Raw genomic sequence first — 17,890 nt, forward strand, 5'->3', positions numbered from 1 at the left:
AAGACCTGGGGGTGTTGGCTGATGACCGGCTGAATATGAGCCAGCAGTATGCCCAGGTGGCCAAGAAGGCCAACGGCATCCTGGCCTGTATCAGAAATGGTGTGGCCAGCAGGAGCAGGGAGGTGATTGTCCCCCTGTACTCGGCACTGGTGAGGCCGCACCTCGAGTCCTGTGTTCAGTTTTGGGCCCCTCACTGCAGGAAAGACATTGAGGTGCTGGAGCGTGTCCAGAGAAGGGCAACCAAGTTGGTGAGGGGCCTGGAGCACAAGTCTTACAAGGAACAGCTGAGGGAACTGGGGCTGTTCAGCCCAGAGAAAAGGAGGCTGAGGGGAGACCTTATCACTCTCTACAACTACCTGAAGGGGGGTTGTAGTGAGGTGGGTGCTGGTCTCTTCTGTCAGGTGGCTGGAGATAGGACAAGAGGAAATGGCCTCAAGTTGCAGCAAGGGAGATTTAGGTTAGATATTAGGAAAAAATTTTTTCTGAGAGGGTTGTCAGACATTGGAATAGGCTGCCCAGGGAAGTGGTTGAGTCACCGTCCCTGGAGGCATTCAAAAAGCACGTATATGGGGTACTTCAGGACATGGTTTAGTGGACATGGATGATGGTTGGACTCGATGATCTTGAAGGTCTTTTCCAACCTAAATGATTCTATGATTCTATGATCAAAATCAGTAGCCTGTGAGAAGTTCCTAGCACAAGCAGATCTAATTAGGCCCTAAGGCTGTATTCTGAAGTACAGTGTTAAATTACTCAGTAGAGCTAAAAGTTGGGAATTGGGATGGTTGCTCTAAGTCATCTTTGTCCTACCTACGAGATCGTGATACGAACAGGTGAATACAGAACAATTATGCACTACTTTTCACAAGGACAAGGAAGTATTGCGTGAAATTACAGACAGACAGCTGACATAACGTGTAAATATATTGAGGAACTCATTGCCACAAGACATTTTGGCAAAGACAGCATTAGTCTTCAAAAATTATTTAAGAGCTTTTATAGAGCAGAATTCCACAGATTGCTCTTAGGTTTTATGATCTGGATGTAATATCTAACTCCAAAAGTCCCTGAAATGCTCATTGTGTTAATCTCAGAATATACTATAGTAAGGATCACTGTGTGTATCTCCCTCTTTTTTTTGAATTCTTGCCTTGTCTGCAACTGGTTCCACTTAGAGTTAGGCTGGTGCGCTGGATGGACTGGTAATTATGACAGTCCCTATATTATAGGCGGAGGGGGGTTTCCCCTTAGAAGCAATCCCTAGATCTGTTGGATTTATTCTTAATGCCCCAGTGAGATTTGTCTGAGATGATTTAATCAAAGGACCTGCTTCTAGCAGTTACATGGAACATTTGAAGCTTAGCAGCTAAGTACAAAAGGAAGAAGATTCTTCACCTTGAAATAGGAATATTTGCGTGACTTCCTGAAGTGCTGTCATGTTGGATGGACATCTGTATACAAGAATGCAAATTAGTGTTGTATGGAATACAATACAACAAAAATTGTTTTATATTCACATAGTTAAGACCATTAGTAAACTAATCAGGTTTTTTAGTAGCTGGCAGGATGAAATAGCATGGGCTTCACAAAGTCTGAATGCATGGGAGTATCTTGAAGTATTCTGATTGCTTTCAGCCATCTGTTATTTTTGCTTATGCATAAATATTGAATTCTTATCTCTGTGATAAAATGTATCATCCTCAAGGGGTTTTGATTCATTCATCCATTACTGCAAGTAGTTTTATATCTCTCTAACATGTCTGCAACTCATTCATCACTGTAGCATCTTAGGTGCTTGTACTAGCACTTCTGGTATGGACAATCAGTATTCCTTAAGTTTTACGTTATTATCTTTAGGATCTTGATAGTGCAATATGTAATTCTCTGGCTCAGTTATATGACTCTGAGGAGTTTAACTGCCAGATCCTGATATTTGCTTTGTGAAAAATCAAGGCTAAGTTCAGGAAAGAAAGCAAGAAATGATAATCGCAGACATTCTTTTTGCCTTCAGTGATACAGGACTGAACACTTAAGGAATAGCTCATTCTATGAAAACTTTAGAAATGGGAGACTACTATATTTACAAGACAGCCTGGTACTTAAGCTGAGATATAAACCAGAAATTTTATACTGGACCATGATTAGATTTTGAGGTACAGGAGCACATCTCACTTCCTTAGCAATCTTAGGTGGTAATGATAATAGACTTCCTAATATACTTCCGAAAGTAAAGCGGATCATAATCTATCTTCTTGTACCATATCAAGTCTGTGAGGCTTTCTGACCCTGCTTTAGAAGATGTCTCCAGGGTAATGGAACTTGATTTTATGAAAATAGCAGGACAAAATTGTGTCAAATTTTATAATAATTCTCTCCCAAGTCTCATAAGGCTGTGGAAGAACCTTAGAAATAATTGCTGTCAAACCACTCATTTTATTTCAGGAATTCTAGCAGTTCGTAGAGAAGGTGCATTCAATAGCTAGTGAGCTTGTTTCCAGTAAAATATTAGTTAGAGGAGAGTAGATCTTCCTCCATAACTCTTTCAAAACATTGACGCTAAAAGATATTAAAAAGCTGCCTAGGATCTCAGTTATAAATCGGGGTCAATCTTGGTCATGGAGCATTTGCAATTACCTGTGCAGGTGGGGAGTGGGGGGTAGAGTCTTTCCTCTAGAGTTCATTTTCCAAGCAGTCTAGGTAGTAACTCCAGCTCATACACCAAGGAAAAAAAAATCTTTAATTTTTGCAACTTGAGCAGACTGCTAAATAAATTGTTATTGTGTTTTCTTTCTTCAGTAAATTTTCATCCAAGGTGAAGACAAAGCCAACATTTAAATCTCAAAATAGAAATAAATGAACTAAATGTCTATTGAATTCTAATAAAATTAGTGATAATTTCAATGCACCTGGCTTTTTTCATATACACATTACATTTCTAGTTACTGGCAATGTTGAGCTCAATACCACTGTAGGTTCTGACAAATGGAGAGAATCAATAATGCACTTTTCGAAATTAGATTCTGCTACTATAAAGAAAGATCTTTACCTCACGCATTAATGTTTTGAGGCAGGTTTTTTGTGCTTCAAAGAAAAAAAAAATGCTGATAGTGAATAATTCACTGTCATTTAAAGTGAGTGACCAACTCATGATTCTTAAAAGTTGACCGTCAGGTCTACCATTACACTGAAGTTAACAGAACTGGTTTACTCCATCTGTTTCACTGCAGTCTCTGTTTTCTAATTTTGACAATCTTGGTTACACACAGGCAGCAGTCTAATTAACTTTAGGGCATATGGACACCTGTGAGATTGCAGCAATTATTATTGCAAAATCATAGCAATGATACGGGCAGTTCAATATGAGACCATGTAGAAAGCCAAAGTGATCTCATTTCAAAATAAAACTGATTACACTCATGTTATCCCTGTCCCTTCCACAGAGCTAGATGTGGGAGTGTAACCTGATGACAGAGACCACGTATGATCTGTAGAAGTGGGTGGGTGGCCATCTTCTTTGTGACATATACATCCCTAATTGTCAGAACCTTCACATTGGTGTGTGGCCTGTCTCTGGTCATTGTAGTGTAGAGCAATCCTTCTGTCAGGAGTTGGTCATAAAGGGACTTCCTGGAGGGGAACCATTTTAGTTTCATTCTCTTTACAGTCTGTTGCTTTCTTTTTTTGGCTCACGCAGTAACTTCATTGATCCTCACAGGCCTTGTCATTAGCTGCAGCAGTGAGTCAGGTAGTTCATAAATCCACACAGCACTGAAACAATGACCAGCAGACACAGGAATCAGTCAAGGGAAAGAAAGGGCACACAGGGAACAGGGAATCGATCACACATTTCAAAACCAATGTTAGCACCCTATTTTGGCAAGTTTAAACATGAATGCATGCAAGTTGCTTCAAAATAAAATGAAAACACTTCCTACAATTTTAATAGGATGGAATTTTAGAAGTCATTTCAGTGAGTCCTTAGTTTCCAAGCTTTCCGTGTAATGGGCCATGACAGCTGAGAGAGCAGGTTGATACTCTTCCCAAGGCCCGACCCCTGCTGTGGCCAATCTTTGCCAGCAGCTCATCCCAACTTCCTTGTCTCCGCATCCTGTTAGTTGTTTCTAGTTAAGATGGGATGTTTTACCCCTTTCAGACCACTCTTGTTTCTCGGAAGCCCCTTTTTAACTGTGTGTCTCAACTGTATGCCCTCCAAGTGTAGTAAGTGAGGGCCATTTTTCTCTCCCTTGAACTCCAAGTCTGTACCTGCTTGAGGGTCTTTACCAGTATTGTCTGCAGTTTCCTGCTATAGTTAGTGAATCGTTTTTTGTTAAAATGCCTTATATTCCCATTATGTACTGTTATGTTCTGTAATACTTAAACAATTCTATATGCAACCAGAATCTTTTGTTATTTGGCTGTTGTGGCCATAGTGCAGCCTTCAATAAAGGGGTAAGCTCATTGCTGATCTGTCTTAACACTTCTGCTTACTGACATAATGAGGTGATCATTTTTTTTAAGATATAAATGTATTAATTTAGCTGTATCTTAGCCTTGGTTTGTGCAGGGTTTGCTTAATTGGTACCCTGTAGGCACTGCAAAGAAGTTTGTTGACATGAATATAATGATCTAAACATGAAAAAAAAATAAATTACTGATTTGAGGAAGAAGAAAAGGAAAAAAAAAAATCCAACAAACGTGCTTTTATCTGCTCCAGGGACAATTTGCTTTTGTACTTGCTATGCTTCTCTTCCAAAGCACCAGCCTCTCCTATGGAGGTCTGGTAATGAACAATCTAGCCATTTTTATATTGATGTTTGTCTGATAAGAGTTCATTTCTATTTTTTTTAGGAATAACTCCTGAAATTTGAGAAGGGTTTGCTTCTGATCAGTTCTGAACAAGTCCTCATTAAAGTATCCAAAGGGATTCTGGCTTTCAGTAGTCTGCAGACTGCTCTTTGCATTTAAATATTTTCCCTAATGTCAGTGGGGACTTACGTTCAAACAAAAAAGAGAAAACGATCATCATGTTTCTGTGCATATAAAACCAAGAAACATTTTGTTATGACTGTCCAGCATCTCCAGCTTAGTTATCTTGACATATCTTACAACTTTACTTGCAACTTATTTCCAAAATGCAGTCAGCTTGTGAAAATAAGACACAGTGCTTTAAATTAATTCATTAAGCTGCAAAAATGAATAGGGCAGAAGGACAACGCAATGGTTTCCTAGAGCCTGTGATGGAAACTAGAGGACAGGGGAACATAACAAGTGATTTGGTAAGATTTAGCTGCAGTCTCAGGAATAAACCCTGTAATAATTTCTTAGAAAACTAATGGTTGTGTTTTATTGTATGGTGTTCTAGGTCTGTATGTTGGAATAGATGCCGCATGATGTTCAAAAATGTATAGAAACACAATTATCTGAGTAGAAAAAGTGATTGTTAAAAAAGATGGATGGCACGTTTAGGAGGATTATCTCAAGCCACTACAGCAGCATCAATCTGCGAAACAGCAGAGTTTCAGCTGTAATAATTATTTATTGTTTCTGTCTCCCCTCTCATTTTTATTGTGAGGACAGAAAAAGCTTTTTAACAAGACAAGTGTGAGTTTCTAGTTTTAAAAGGATTCTTTTTTAAACAATTAGTGCTTAAGGGAAAACAGTCTAGGAAGGAACAGTATCATTTTCCCCTTTACTCCCTTCCCCCATGGCTTTTCCTTTAAATATGATGGAACCCTAATCTGTGCTCTTTAGAGTAGAGGTAATGAAATTACAGAAAGGATGTGAAAAGTATCTGTGAAGGTAAGCTAATACTTTCCATTGTGTAAGCTACAGATATACTGCCTGAAGACACATAATATGAGAAAGTTAAAGGAAAGAAATCAATATGAGGAAAGATTTTATTTTTCATTTAGGTTTTAGAGATCCATTTGGCAAAGAGTTACTTAAAAAGTATGCTTAGTTCCATTTAATTCATCGTTAATTCATCTGTATTTTCAAGATCTCCAACATGCCAAATAGATAATTCATCTTATGCAACTGCAATATGCTTATTAGGTCAGAGAGATTATGCCTAGCATTTTTAATGCAGAAAGTCCTGGGTTTGATATTCCCTGCTGACAGGGATATTTGCATCTGTGTGCCCCCTGTTTGTTATCCAATGCTGCCTCTAAGATGTCAGTTTACAACTGTTACCATGACACTTCTGATGAGGTTTGTTCCAAAGAAAGCAATATAATATTCTAGAAATAAAAAAGACAATTTTTCTAACATGTTTTCTTGTCCACTCTGATATTTAGCATTCTGTAGTATTAAACATTTAACAGATACACCAATTTTTTATGTGCTTTTAGGAAGAAAGTGGGCCTTTTTCAGCCCAAATGAATCTTACTTTGGCTTATTAACAAACTGACAATTTGAAACAATAGAATTGATTGTTTTCCAGAGTGTCTGTACGTATATTTGTATCACAGACAGGCATATTTCCAAGCACTCAAGTCAGATACTTTAGCCTTAGCAGTACCCACAGATGCACATCTGCTATACCTCCTCTACACATCATGCACATGATGCGAGCGATCATTATGTATCCCTTTACAATGACTTTCAGCCATCTGGCTAGTTCTGGGGTGTTGTTTTTCATTCTGAGATTCTTGAGAGATGTGACTCTGCTGCTTTTTTGAGGCTGTTGTCTTTTTATTTTCAGGAATCCCTCTTTTTCTCTCTATTTAATTTATTTTTTATTTTTATTTGGCCTGCTTTTGTCTTCATCTGAACAGCGAGCTCAGCCTTACATGTTCAGCTCAGCACAGTGAGCTCATTAATCTCCTGCCCTTTGAAAAATGTAGACATGCTCCCTATTGTGGAATTACTTCAGTCATTGAACCCTGTAGGAGAATTTGAATTTAGTATTGACTATTTTAATGGGCTGTCATTTGAGCCTACAGCTCTGTGGTCCCTATTTCACCTATCCATTAAAACAGCCTTATTCCTGGCCATTATCTTAGCCAGAAAGACTGGAGAGATCTTGGCATTTAGTGGTGCATTTTGAATCTTGATTGTCTCAGGGAATTACACTTCCATTGTCTGTTTCTCAGATCTCACCCATCCTTGGAAGGTTGACACTTTGACTGATTTGTCATTAGAAGGATATTTGCCTTTTGGCAGACTCCAACTAATTTCTACCATGGAAGTAGTCCTAGAGTGCAAACCGCAAGACCCAAAGACATCGCATTAGATAGTTGATGTGTCCTGAGTGCTTTGTAACCATTAAATAGAAACCTCCCGATAGAACCAGGTATGCTCTCTGAGGATGTGGATGGCCAGTATTGCTTCTGTGAAAAAGTATCTCAAAGTTCCAGCTGGGATGGCCACTGAAATTTGTTCTTAAATTTGCCAGGTGACATGACTTGACAAATGTATGTAGATGTGGTATAGCCTTGACCAATCCATGCCTGGTACCCAAATGTCTGACCACATCTCTGTACTCTTGCATCGTGGAACTAGACACTGCAAAGTGTCGTCCCGTAGTGTGAATCTACACGTTGACCCATCACTTGAAGAAAAAGGAAGGCTGCTTTCCAGGAACTGGATGTTCTTTGAAATATCCGCATGCACAGTCACACCTCACATTTCTCTTAGAGAAATTAAGCTTTTGTATGTTATGCTTGTCTTTTAGCAAGAATCCTTAAAACTTTTTCATTATTTGAGGCTATAACAAAATGTATCTTAAATGCTATGTCTGTGTGGGTGACAAATTTTATTATGCTTCCAAGTTCCCCCCCTGATTTCAGTTGAATATCTTTAGGTTCAGCTCTAGTTGTAAGCTGCTGCAAACCATTTAACAGTTGTTGAATTTCACTTGAGGCAGCTGCATATTAGTGGTAAGTAGCCCAATTCTTGTAAGGTACTTTAAGTCCCTTTAAGGTGAAGGATACTACATAAATAAAAATCATCAGTCTGTTCGTGTAACTCTGCTTTGTGTATGCTGCTTGTATTTTTTTTAGTTTCCACGAGTATGCAGAAAATGTGTTCTATAGATGCATCTGTTCTAGATGTTCAAGAAAGAATTCAAGTAAACTGAAAAATAACATCTTCTAGTCATTTACCTCTCAAATATAGCTGTTTTCTGAAATTTCATTTAAAATAATTGGATGGTTTGTGAATACTTTTTAGCTAATTAAACTTGGAGATAAAAAGACATGAAATGGATATATGATTGAGCACTGAGCTTTCACAATACTGCTTCTTTTAAAGCCAAATAAAATGCTGCATGCATATTAAAAATAATGAATATGATATGCCACCACTAAAGCTGATGACTTCTATAGGAGATCAATATGTTAATTGGTGTCTTGTCTTCAGATAAGATCTGTAGAACAGCTTTGATGAGAGGCTGCTCAAAGTCCAAATGATGTTTGTGTTTTACTCACTTTCAGCTGAATTGAGTTGATTTTCCCAGTTTTATAGCCATAGTTACAAATTCATCTTCGGTTTTTATATAGCTGTGAGAAAGATGTTGTTTTGTTACATTAAAAACAATTGTTTTGGACTTCAGAGTAGTAAAGCAGCTTTTCTTATGCTTGCTTGTGTGTTTATGGGTTTTGAATATTGTCTTATTCAGAGTAGCCTTGACACCAGCTGGGTTGGTAGGGTGCTAGAAAAGGATCTTTCAGGGTCATCTCCTGCAGAGATTAAATTTCATTTAAAACTCTGTAATTTGTAGTCAGTTCAACCAGAGGGTTGGACATTGATGTGTATCAGAGAGAAAATGAAAGACTTTTCTGCAAGATTCTACCAGGATGTTACTCAACATCCTTAGTGAACAGACATGGTTTGGTTGAGGGCTGATTGATGGTTCCACATCAGTCAGGTGTGGAATGCAAATACTTCCTTTTTAAAGTGGTTTCATAGACAGTATTTGTTCATCCAGCCTTCACTTAGGTGCCACCAGAAGATGTAAAGACCCTGTTTGTTTCAGTGGCTTTCTACCTTGGTCTCCCTGTTTCCTTCCCCTTCTATCATCCTCTGTTTGTGTGCTAGCTTCTTAATATAGGAGCTGTAACCCTCCTGACCATGTCAGTCTGGCACCCTGTCAGGAACCTGTTACGTGCAAATGACCTTCACACTCTTAGTACCTTTACCCTAACATTTATAAAGTATGTGTTCCACCCAAGAGAAACAAGATGAGCACCAGTTTAGAGAGAATGAGTAACAATGGAGCTGAGAAACTCTGGGCGAGAAGTGGTACTATGCAGCAGCATGTTCTGCTGACGCTTTGTGCTAAAGCATGCAAATGTAAATTTTTAGATGCATTTTGGAAGGAGAAAAGCTGTCTTCAAAGAGGCAACCATGGAATTAATTACTTATTAACAGGGAGTCTGCAGCTTTTGGTCTTCCACATACTGAAATAATAATAATAATAATAATAATAAATATGTATCTTTTTTTCACAGGAGAATCCCTTCAAGGAAAGGATTGTGGAATCTTTCTCAGAAGATGGAGAGGGAAGCCTCAGCTTCAATGATTTTGTGGATATGTTCTCTGTGCTCAGTGAAATGGCTCCCAGAGAGCTTAAAGCAATCTATGCCTTTAAGATCTATGGTACTGTATTGGGATGCTTTTGTATGCCTTTTTTGTTTGGAGTAAATGACTATGAGAGTTGTTGGTGATCTTTTCTTTGGTTCTTTTATTGTTCAGATTTTAACACAGATAACTTCATTTGTAAATCAGACTTGGAAAAAACCCTCAATAAGCTGACCCGAGAAGAGCTAACAGCAGAAGAAATCACTTTAGTTTGCGAGAAAGTGATAGAAGAAGCTGACATGGATGGTGATGGGAAACTAGGATTTGCAGATTTTGAAAACATGATTTCCAAAGCACCGGACTTTCTCAGGTATTGTTTTAAGAAAAAGATAGTCTCTTGCATATTTTCAGGTATTTTTTTAAGAAATTGCTGCGTAGTGTAATACAAGAAACGTCTAAGTACTTTACCAGACAGCTGACTAGAGGATGACTTCTTATCCTAACTCAGTTTATTTTTCTAGAGCATATTCCAGTACTCTCCTAACCTGAAGACTAAGAGCTCAGTGACTTTTATCTCCCTTTTTTTTTTCTTCCCTGTTTCTGTGGTTTGTTCAGGAAAATACTTTGCTCTGTTATAAGCTCAAATTCATATTGTTCTCAAGCCTATAGCAAGGATCCATGCTGTCTGAATAGCAATGTATGTAAATTAAAATGATTAATTACTGCAGTCTTTCTTCGATCCACTGCTAAACAGGGGTTTTATTATAACTGATATTTTTGTTGCTGTTTCTTCCTAATAATCTGTAGATAAAACCCAGCTATCTTAAGACAGTTTTTCTTGCACACTTCATATCTAAAGAGATCTTTTGAAAAGGACAGTGACTTTTTATTTTTACACATTAATAAAACATTCTACATAAACTTATAATTAAAGCTGTTACTTAAGTAATACAAGGATAGGCCTTCTTTAAGAAATGACAGAGAACCAGCCAGCAGAACAAGATACTCCTAGGCTGGGAGGAGTTCATATTTGAATCTTAAATCCACTGGCAGAGTAGACTGAAGCTAAAACCTAGGTCTAATTTCTCCCCAAATTTCAGTGGTCTGGGTTAACTATGTCTGATAGTCAATGCTTGATAACCTGAGAAAGTTTTTTCATAATCTTTGTTCGTGCACATTGTTGTTAAGTTAGTAGTGTTGCTGTTTGTCTGGTGATAATTGATAATAACACTTAAGTTCTAATGTCTGGGCAGATAAGTAATCCAACAATTGTCTTAACTGCAAGCAGGTATACAGTATGATTGTAAATGGTTTTGGGAATGTTGGAATTAGTAAATTCTAGTTTCTGCAGACTTATGTCTCCTGATTAGTTGGCTGATAACTGAGAAGGAGTTTAGTTTCAATTTTTTGCTGCAGGTAAGGCACAAAGGCTGGTTCATCTATGTAGATTTTCCGATGTCTGGAAGGGTGCGGAATTATTTTGCGTCTTTCTGTGAAGTGGAACACTTAGAGACACTTTTTTACACAGCTGCCTGTTTGCAGGAAATCAGCAGAAACTTAATCATCTTTCAGTCACGTGTTGTTGAATTTTGCCAAAGGATTCAGAAGTTACTGGGGAAGATTAACAAAGCTCACAGTCAGACTGATTGAATAAACTGTATTTTCACAGGAAATAAGTATAAAGGTTAGGATAGCATTAAGATAGGTAAAAATTTGGACTGGTGATCTGAATGCTAATGGTGCTTAAGAACATCTAAGTCTCCTGCAGAGCCCAGAACAGTTTACTTCTTTCATAAATGAAATTTCTGAGGAAAGACATTATAACAAAATGATTCTACAATAAAGCATGAGGACATGATTCCTGTGAACCCTGAGAAACATCAGCATCTGGAGAGGATATGCTACAAAGTTAATGTGAATGTCTTTTATACAGTAGAAACATATCGGGCATTCCTTGACTAATCAAGTGTATCAGTGGAAACTCTTTTAGAACAAGACACATATCATTGTTATGGTGAGGCTGAGCTGAGTAGGTATTGTAATATTTTGTTTACATATATTTCCAGCTAAGAAAATGTTTTCTTTATACTGTTATCCATATAGAAGCTGCTGGGGTCAGGGAGAGTTTCCTTTAATCAATCAAAAGGCTGTACTGTACCTACAAATCAGGTAGAGAACAGAGATCAAATGTGAAGAATTGAAGGCAGATCTGAAGACTCAGCAGAAGCTGTAGTTTCAGAAGTTTTCCGTGCCAGGACTGACTTTACTGCTGTTAACTGCTGTGTTGTAGAGGCTTGCAAACTGCTGACTGAGACTTCCAAGCTAAGGATGCTGTGCAGTCCATTCATTTCCTGAGAAAGTAGCAGAGAGGAATATTTGCCACTGTAGCCATTGGAATGACTGTCATAATTATTTTTCTTTTCCAAGTTTGTGATGTTTTGGGAAACTGAGGAAGTGAATGGAAAGACCTGAGTGCTGGGTACTCAACAGGGCAAGAAAATGAGTAAATAAGGGATGAAGTGAAAAGTACAGAGCTTGTTATGGATTAGGTAAAGAGAAAATAGGGAGGGATCACTGACAACACTGATAATCTCAAAGGACAAGGCTACCAAGTATTGGATCATCCAGTTGCTCAGTTTATATGCATATACTTTGATCCGTGTTTATGAAATGGTGAACTCATGTTATCAAGATGTCTCCTAAATGTTCAAGATGGCAATGTGTATATTTTAGGCAGACTTTTTCCATCCCTGGCTTCAAGGGAAATGGTAACTTCCCTCTCCTTTCAGGTCCGGGAGATTAGGTGGGTCACAGGATTCAGCTGTGAAGTCCTCAGGCTTAAGAGCTCTTGATGTGACATGACCTAAAGAAGGGTTTCCTTCCACCTTCTAGCTGAAACACTGCCTTAGAGCCTCTGACTGTTAACTCAGCAACATGTTTTTTTAACCTTTGAAGCTATATGGCAAAATGAGGGTGTAAATGGAAAAAGTCTCAGAGCCAAGAAGAGAATGTGTAGTTTCTCTGATTTGGTTTCTGTTTCAGCCAGAGTTAACAGCTGCAGGAAAAGAAGGTGACAAGGTCATGAGACCATTTCTATCCAAACCAATCTGTAGAAGACTCGATACCTCTCCCTTATTATGGTTTACTGTTCATTTTGCCTGTAAAGGTATTTTATTTTTTGAGGACATTCTTAGTCATATTTTTGCTGTATGCACTGCATCATAGACTTACATATTTAATACTGAACTTCCTGATCTGAGCCACTTACTTTCATTTTTTAAATACTGTGTAAACGTTGCATTCTGAAGGGAGACAGTGATTTGATTTTTGGAATGGGGTCCATTGAATTTTAATGCCACAGTAGGTACACCAAGATCTGATTGGGGACTGAAACTAAACCAGTGCTCTCTGATCGTAGCCAGTGCATGCTAGCATGTGACAGAACGTGTGACACGGAACAAGAGTGCAATTCCTGTAGCTGATCTCTTACCACAAAAAAACCCAGTTCCTACTCATTGAGTTGAATTACACCGTAACAGTCTTCAACACATTACCTATTCATTTAATGAAACAATGCTTTCTTTTGTCTTTCTGAATCTCCAGCTCAATTCATGGCCTCTCATTTTCTTCTCTTCTGTGTCTTCAGCCGTAATGGTCCTCCTAAGTGATAACCATAGGCTGCATGCAGCCACACTGAAGACAGAGCTGTGCAGCTTGACCATGTAATATAATACAGAACATGCAAAGCACAGGAACTGTCTTAATAGTGGATTAACAACCCTATATGCTAGTGGTAAACTTATGCCTGAAGTATCTTCTTAATATTGTAAAAAGATATGAAAACATGTTTTCATCTAAATAAAATTGTCCTTTTTGAAATCTTCAGCAGATGCGTGGAAGAAATACCACCCCATCAATGTCCAGAGGCAGTGATAATTTCATTTGGTTTTGCGTATCTCCACTTTTTGTGCCCAACCGAATGCATTCCAGACTTTAAATTCAAGGAAGCCGAAGTGCCTATTGATTGATACTTTCAACTGCTCAGCAGCTATGCAAATTAAATACCTAGGAATCAAAGCAATAGCCACTTTTGTAAATGATTGCTAGTAAGCAATTGGAGATGGTAGGTAACTGCAGTTTTTGGAGACTTTGCTGTGAAGCTATGGGCAATCAACACTTCTGAATATCTGATCCCAGAATACCATACTGGCACCTCATATGTGATCCTTTCTGAAAGTGTTTACTAACTTACCAGACCCCAGATGATTTTTATTTGTAGTAGAGGATTTCTTATTCTGTTCTTTGTCTTTTCCTCCCACCAAAAGCCACTTCTTCACATTGTAAGAGTAGGGAACTTAGGATGCAATGCAATTAGGTTTTATCCCTGGCTCTGCCATTGCTTGAGCAGGTGATCTAAGCCATAGATCATTTTGTTCTCTCTGCTCTGTTACATGGGACCAGTGCTTACCTGACTTCTGACAAACATTGAGAACTCTTTTATAATATGAACTATCCAACTGTAAAATCTCATCATCACTAAAATGAGGTATGAAATTACTGAGGAGGAATACCTTTTTTACCCTGTTTGTGGAAAACCTTTGAAGGCCAGATTCCTATAACAATGTACACTCTGGTTTTTTAAGTGCTTTTTTCACACAGCTCAGTATGTTGCGTTTTTTTAAGCTGTCATACTATCATGCATACTTAGTATATACAGCAGGCATTAATTTTGGCACCATGATCCAGGCTTTGTCCTAGTATAAGCTAAAGTTCGTCTACTGTATGTTGACTGATTTTCCTTCTCTCATCACTTGTTTCTCAAACCTTTACTTAATGACCCTGTGTAGGTTTAATCTCCTACAGAGTATAAGCTAAAGTTCGTCTACTGTATGTTGACTGATTTTCCTTATCTCATCACTTGTTTCTCAAACCTTTACTTAATGACCCTGTGTAGGTTTAATCTCCTACAGACAGCCTTTGCAAGCTTTGTACTGATGTCAAGCAAATGAAGATGCAGTAAAGTCTGTTGCTTGATTTGCACTGCTGTGGTTGAGGAATTTTTTTAAGACTAGAAGAAAATACTGCTAATCATTGACCAGGGAAGAAGATATGCATTTTTGGCTGTTATCCCAGAAGCTTGAGTAAGCTGTAAATGATAATGACAGTTGCTAGTTCAGAAATTTTGATCCCAGTAGGTTTATTTCACTCAAAATTGCTATCATTAAGAAGGCGTTTGTAGTTTAATGGAAGTATTAGCAGTTTGAACTGGCTAAGTGTTCTGTTCTACAAGACTGGTTATGTTTTCCACAGGAAATAATTTTATAAATCATCCTGGAAGCTTAAGCTTATTTGAATGCCTGAGGTTGAAACATACTATAACAATTTGAAATGGAGTTTGAGAAGAATGTGGCATAAGTAACACCTGGATGCTGCCAGAACTAGACAGAGAAACAACGGATTAAACAAAAATATGTCTTTGGAAATGCAGTATTTCTGAAACTTTTGGGGGCCTTTACCTGTGTAACAGTTGATGTTGTGACTCCAGTCCTACTTAAAGCTGAAGTAACAGAAGCTCTTTTATAGGAAATGTGCATCTTATAAGACCTGTCCCAATGTGCAGATTATGTAGTTCTTAAGGACCAAAATTAGAGCTAGTGACAAATTGGCAAGAGATGCTTAGCAAGAAAACAGTGGAAGGGAGTAATTTTTGTCAGTGTTTTCACAGAATATTTCAGCTGCCTCTTAGTAAAAAGCTTAATCTCCAAAGAAATACAAAAATTTCCAATAAATATCTTTCCAGTGAAGTGGATTTGGATGTGGGTTTTTTTTAAGAAGACATGCCTAAAATGTTTTCACATACAATGCTGTGGATTTTTAGTTCCTAGATATTTCCTATGTGGGACTTAAATTTTCACGAGTTTCGATCAGTATGGGGCTCTAGACATTTCCTGAGTTGAGAACAAGATGTTTATAATTCTGTTTTTCTAAAACCTTCGTGCTGGTAAGCAATTTGCATCACTGTATGCTTTCTTTCATGATACTTAGGCTAGTATGCCAGACTGCTATACGTCATATCTTTCAGTGTCACCCAGATTGAATAAATCCCTAGATACAAAGTTCCTAGGGACCACTGTGAATATAAAATTTTATCTCCTCAAAACACATACCACAGAGCTTCCTTCAGTGAATTCCTGATTCAAATCAAATAGCTGTGATTAAGTTAGAGCATTCTTTTTGTAAAACAAAATCCAAAACCTGTACATCCCTAACTCTTCAGACTCTCACATATTCCAAACCTTTAAAATTTTCTGTCGGTGTAGACATCAAAATTACAGTTTTTACATACAAAAATTCTGATTTCAGTCAAGAAAGAAAGAAACATACGGTTTATACTGTCGTGACATTGAACAGAGATTACTACCTAGAGAAAGTGAGCTTTCAACATGTCCTCTTTAAATTGTCTTTTACTGTCCTGCTAAGATGCTTGGGAGTTCTTCTGAAAACTCATGGCAGCAGTACAGCTGCTTTCCTGTATCATAATGCAAATAGAAAGAAGATAACAATCAGGATCTCTTGGTCCTAGCAAGAGAAACAACAGATTTATCTGCCTAATTTGACTTGTTTAAGAATCCAGTGCTGTGCCATAGCAAAAGTACTATGGGAAATGATTAGCTCTGTTCTATATACAATAAACAGGTCAATTTATACTTGATTTAATCCAGTGCTGAGCTTGGCCCCCTGAGCTAACATTTTTAGAAGATGGAAATTTCTCCCAGAATGTTTAATTCTTTCTGAGACCGTGAGAGAAGAGATTCTGATTCATTACACAGCGCCTTCCTTTTTGTACTTTAAAAAAAATGTTGTGTGTAATCATAAATGTGTTTATATCTCTTAATCTTTTTCTTTCCTTTGCAGTACTTTCCACATAAGAATCTGAAGAGGTTTCTGTGAGCCAGTGTTATCAGATATTACTTGCCAGTCCAGCCTTTCTGAATCTCAGGCACTTTGGGGGCTTTTGTCCTCTAATTATGGCTTCTTAGAACTCAGCAGAAAGTACTGCAATAGTTCTGGTCCACAAGGAGACAGAAGCATCATGTGATCTACAGGATATTTGGAACAGTCACATTTTTATCTTCACTGCTGGCCAAGCACTCTGGCAGAGATGGTTGGTTGTTGGCTTGTGGTTTTTCTTTTTTTTTCCTTCTTTTTTTAAACAGGCAGAATGAGAAAGTTATTAAAGGTATTTCCACATAGTTTTTATATTTGTGAATATTTAATACTGCTCTTAAAAGCGCAAAAAAAAAAAAAAGATTGACAGAAAGATTAGCTTTGGTGACATTTCCAAGAGTATTTGGAAGAAAGCATGGGCCTTAAATAATGAGATGCCTCTATCACTGTGTTGTACAGCTGGGGATCTTGCATGGAAATTATCTTGGGTGAAAGAACTGCAGTCAAGATCAAGCTCCCAGTGTTGAAGACAACCACATCCCAGGTTTGCCTTTCAGTCACTGAAATGGCAGTTGCTGGGTTTGGTGCTTACCTTCAACCAATACTTTATGGATTGTCAAGTCCTTATGAAACTTGAAATATTTGCCTTTTGTATATGATAACTACATACATGATTCATTTCTTCCCAAGATAAATGTTGAAAGTGTGTCCTTATTCCTAAAAGGGGTCCTGCATTTTACTCATTCTATGGGCTGATAATGTTGAATGGAAGAATATGATCATCTGTAACTCATGAAGAAGTTAAAGAAGCACAGAACTACCACCAAGGACATGAAAAGACATTTTCTTTCTAACTAGCTATGCAATCTTTCCCATAAAATGCATGAATGCAGCTCTATATTTCTCTTCCCTCTCCAGCTGGAAATCAGCTAGATTGATTTATTATTGTTTTTTTTTAATTCCAGTATTGTTTAGGTACTGGGGCCTGAAGACAATCATATGTGTATTACTGTTCTACCAGTCAATAGAAGGGCTCTGTCACTTACATGGCTTCTGTATCAAAGTCATCACAATTAAAACTTTTGACGCATTCTGTTGTGCTTTGAGAATTTTTGGGCTAAGCACATACTAATTTCCTTTCCAGTCATTATTCCAGTTACTGTAAAGTTAAGTCTTTCAAAGGGTGAAATGTGTTATTCTTACTGAAAAAGTTGTTGAAGTAGAGAAATTAATCTTTTTACCATTTCCGTAGGGATGCTGCTGCTTATCTACCTCAGAACGTCTTATGTATGGTGAGCTTGCAGTGTAGCTTGCTGTTCAAATTTACACAGTATGCATCAAGAAGAAATATTTATCTAGCAGTATGGTTGTACATTAAAAGTGTTGATGGAAATTCTGGATATTCAAGGTATACAGGACA

At 37.8% G+C, this 17,890-nt stretch overlaps 1 protein-coding gene across 2 annotated transcripts in view; it reads left to right on the forward strand.

The window, feature by feature from the left end:
• Positions 1 to 17,560, forward strand: part of CIB2 (calcium and integrin binding family member 2) — a 65,234-nt gene extending 47,674 nt beyond the window's left edge. For both annotated transcript variants that reach the window (XM_049813263.1, XM_049813262.1), the window contains exons 4-6: positions 9,453 to 9,600; positions 9,697 to 9,892; positions 16,438 to 17,560. In XM_049813263.1, the coding sequence (XP_049669220.1) occupies positions 9,453 to 9,600; positions 9,697 to 9,892; positions 16,438 to 16,459 (366 nt within the window). In that variant the 3' untranslated portion in view covers positions 16,460 to 17,560. The remainder of the gene's footprint in view (positions 1 to 9,452; positions 9,601 to 9,696; positions 9,893 to 16,437) is intronic.
• The last annotated feature ends 330 nt before the right edge of the window (positions 17,561 to 17,890 follow it).

This window comes from Accipiter gentilis, chromosome 10, assembly GCF_929443795.1.
Source record: "Accipiter gentilis chromosome 10, bAccGen1.1, whole genome shotgun sequence".
Classification (NCBI taxonomy): domain Eukaryota; kingdom Metazoa; phylum Chordata; class Aves; order Accipitriformes; family Accipitridae; genus Astur; species Astur gentilis.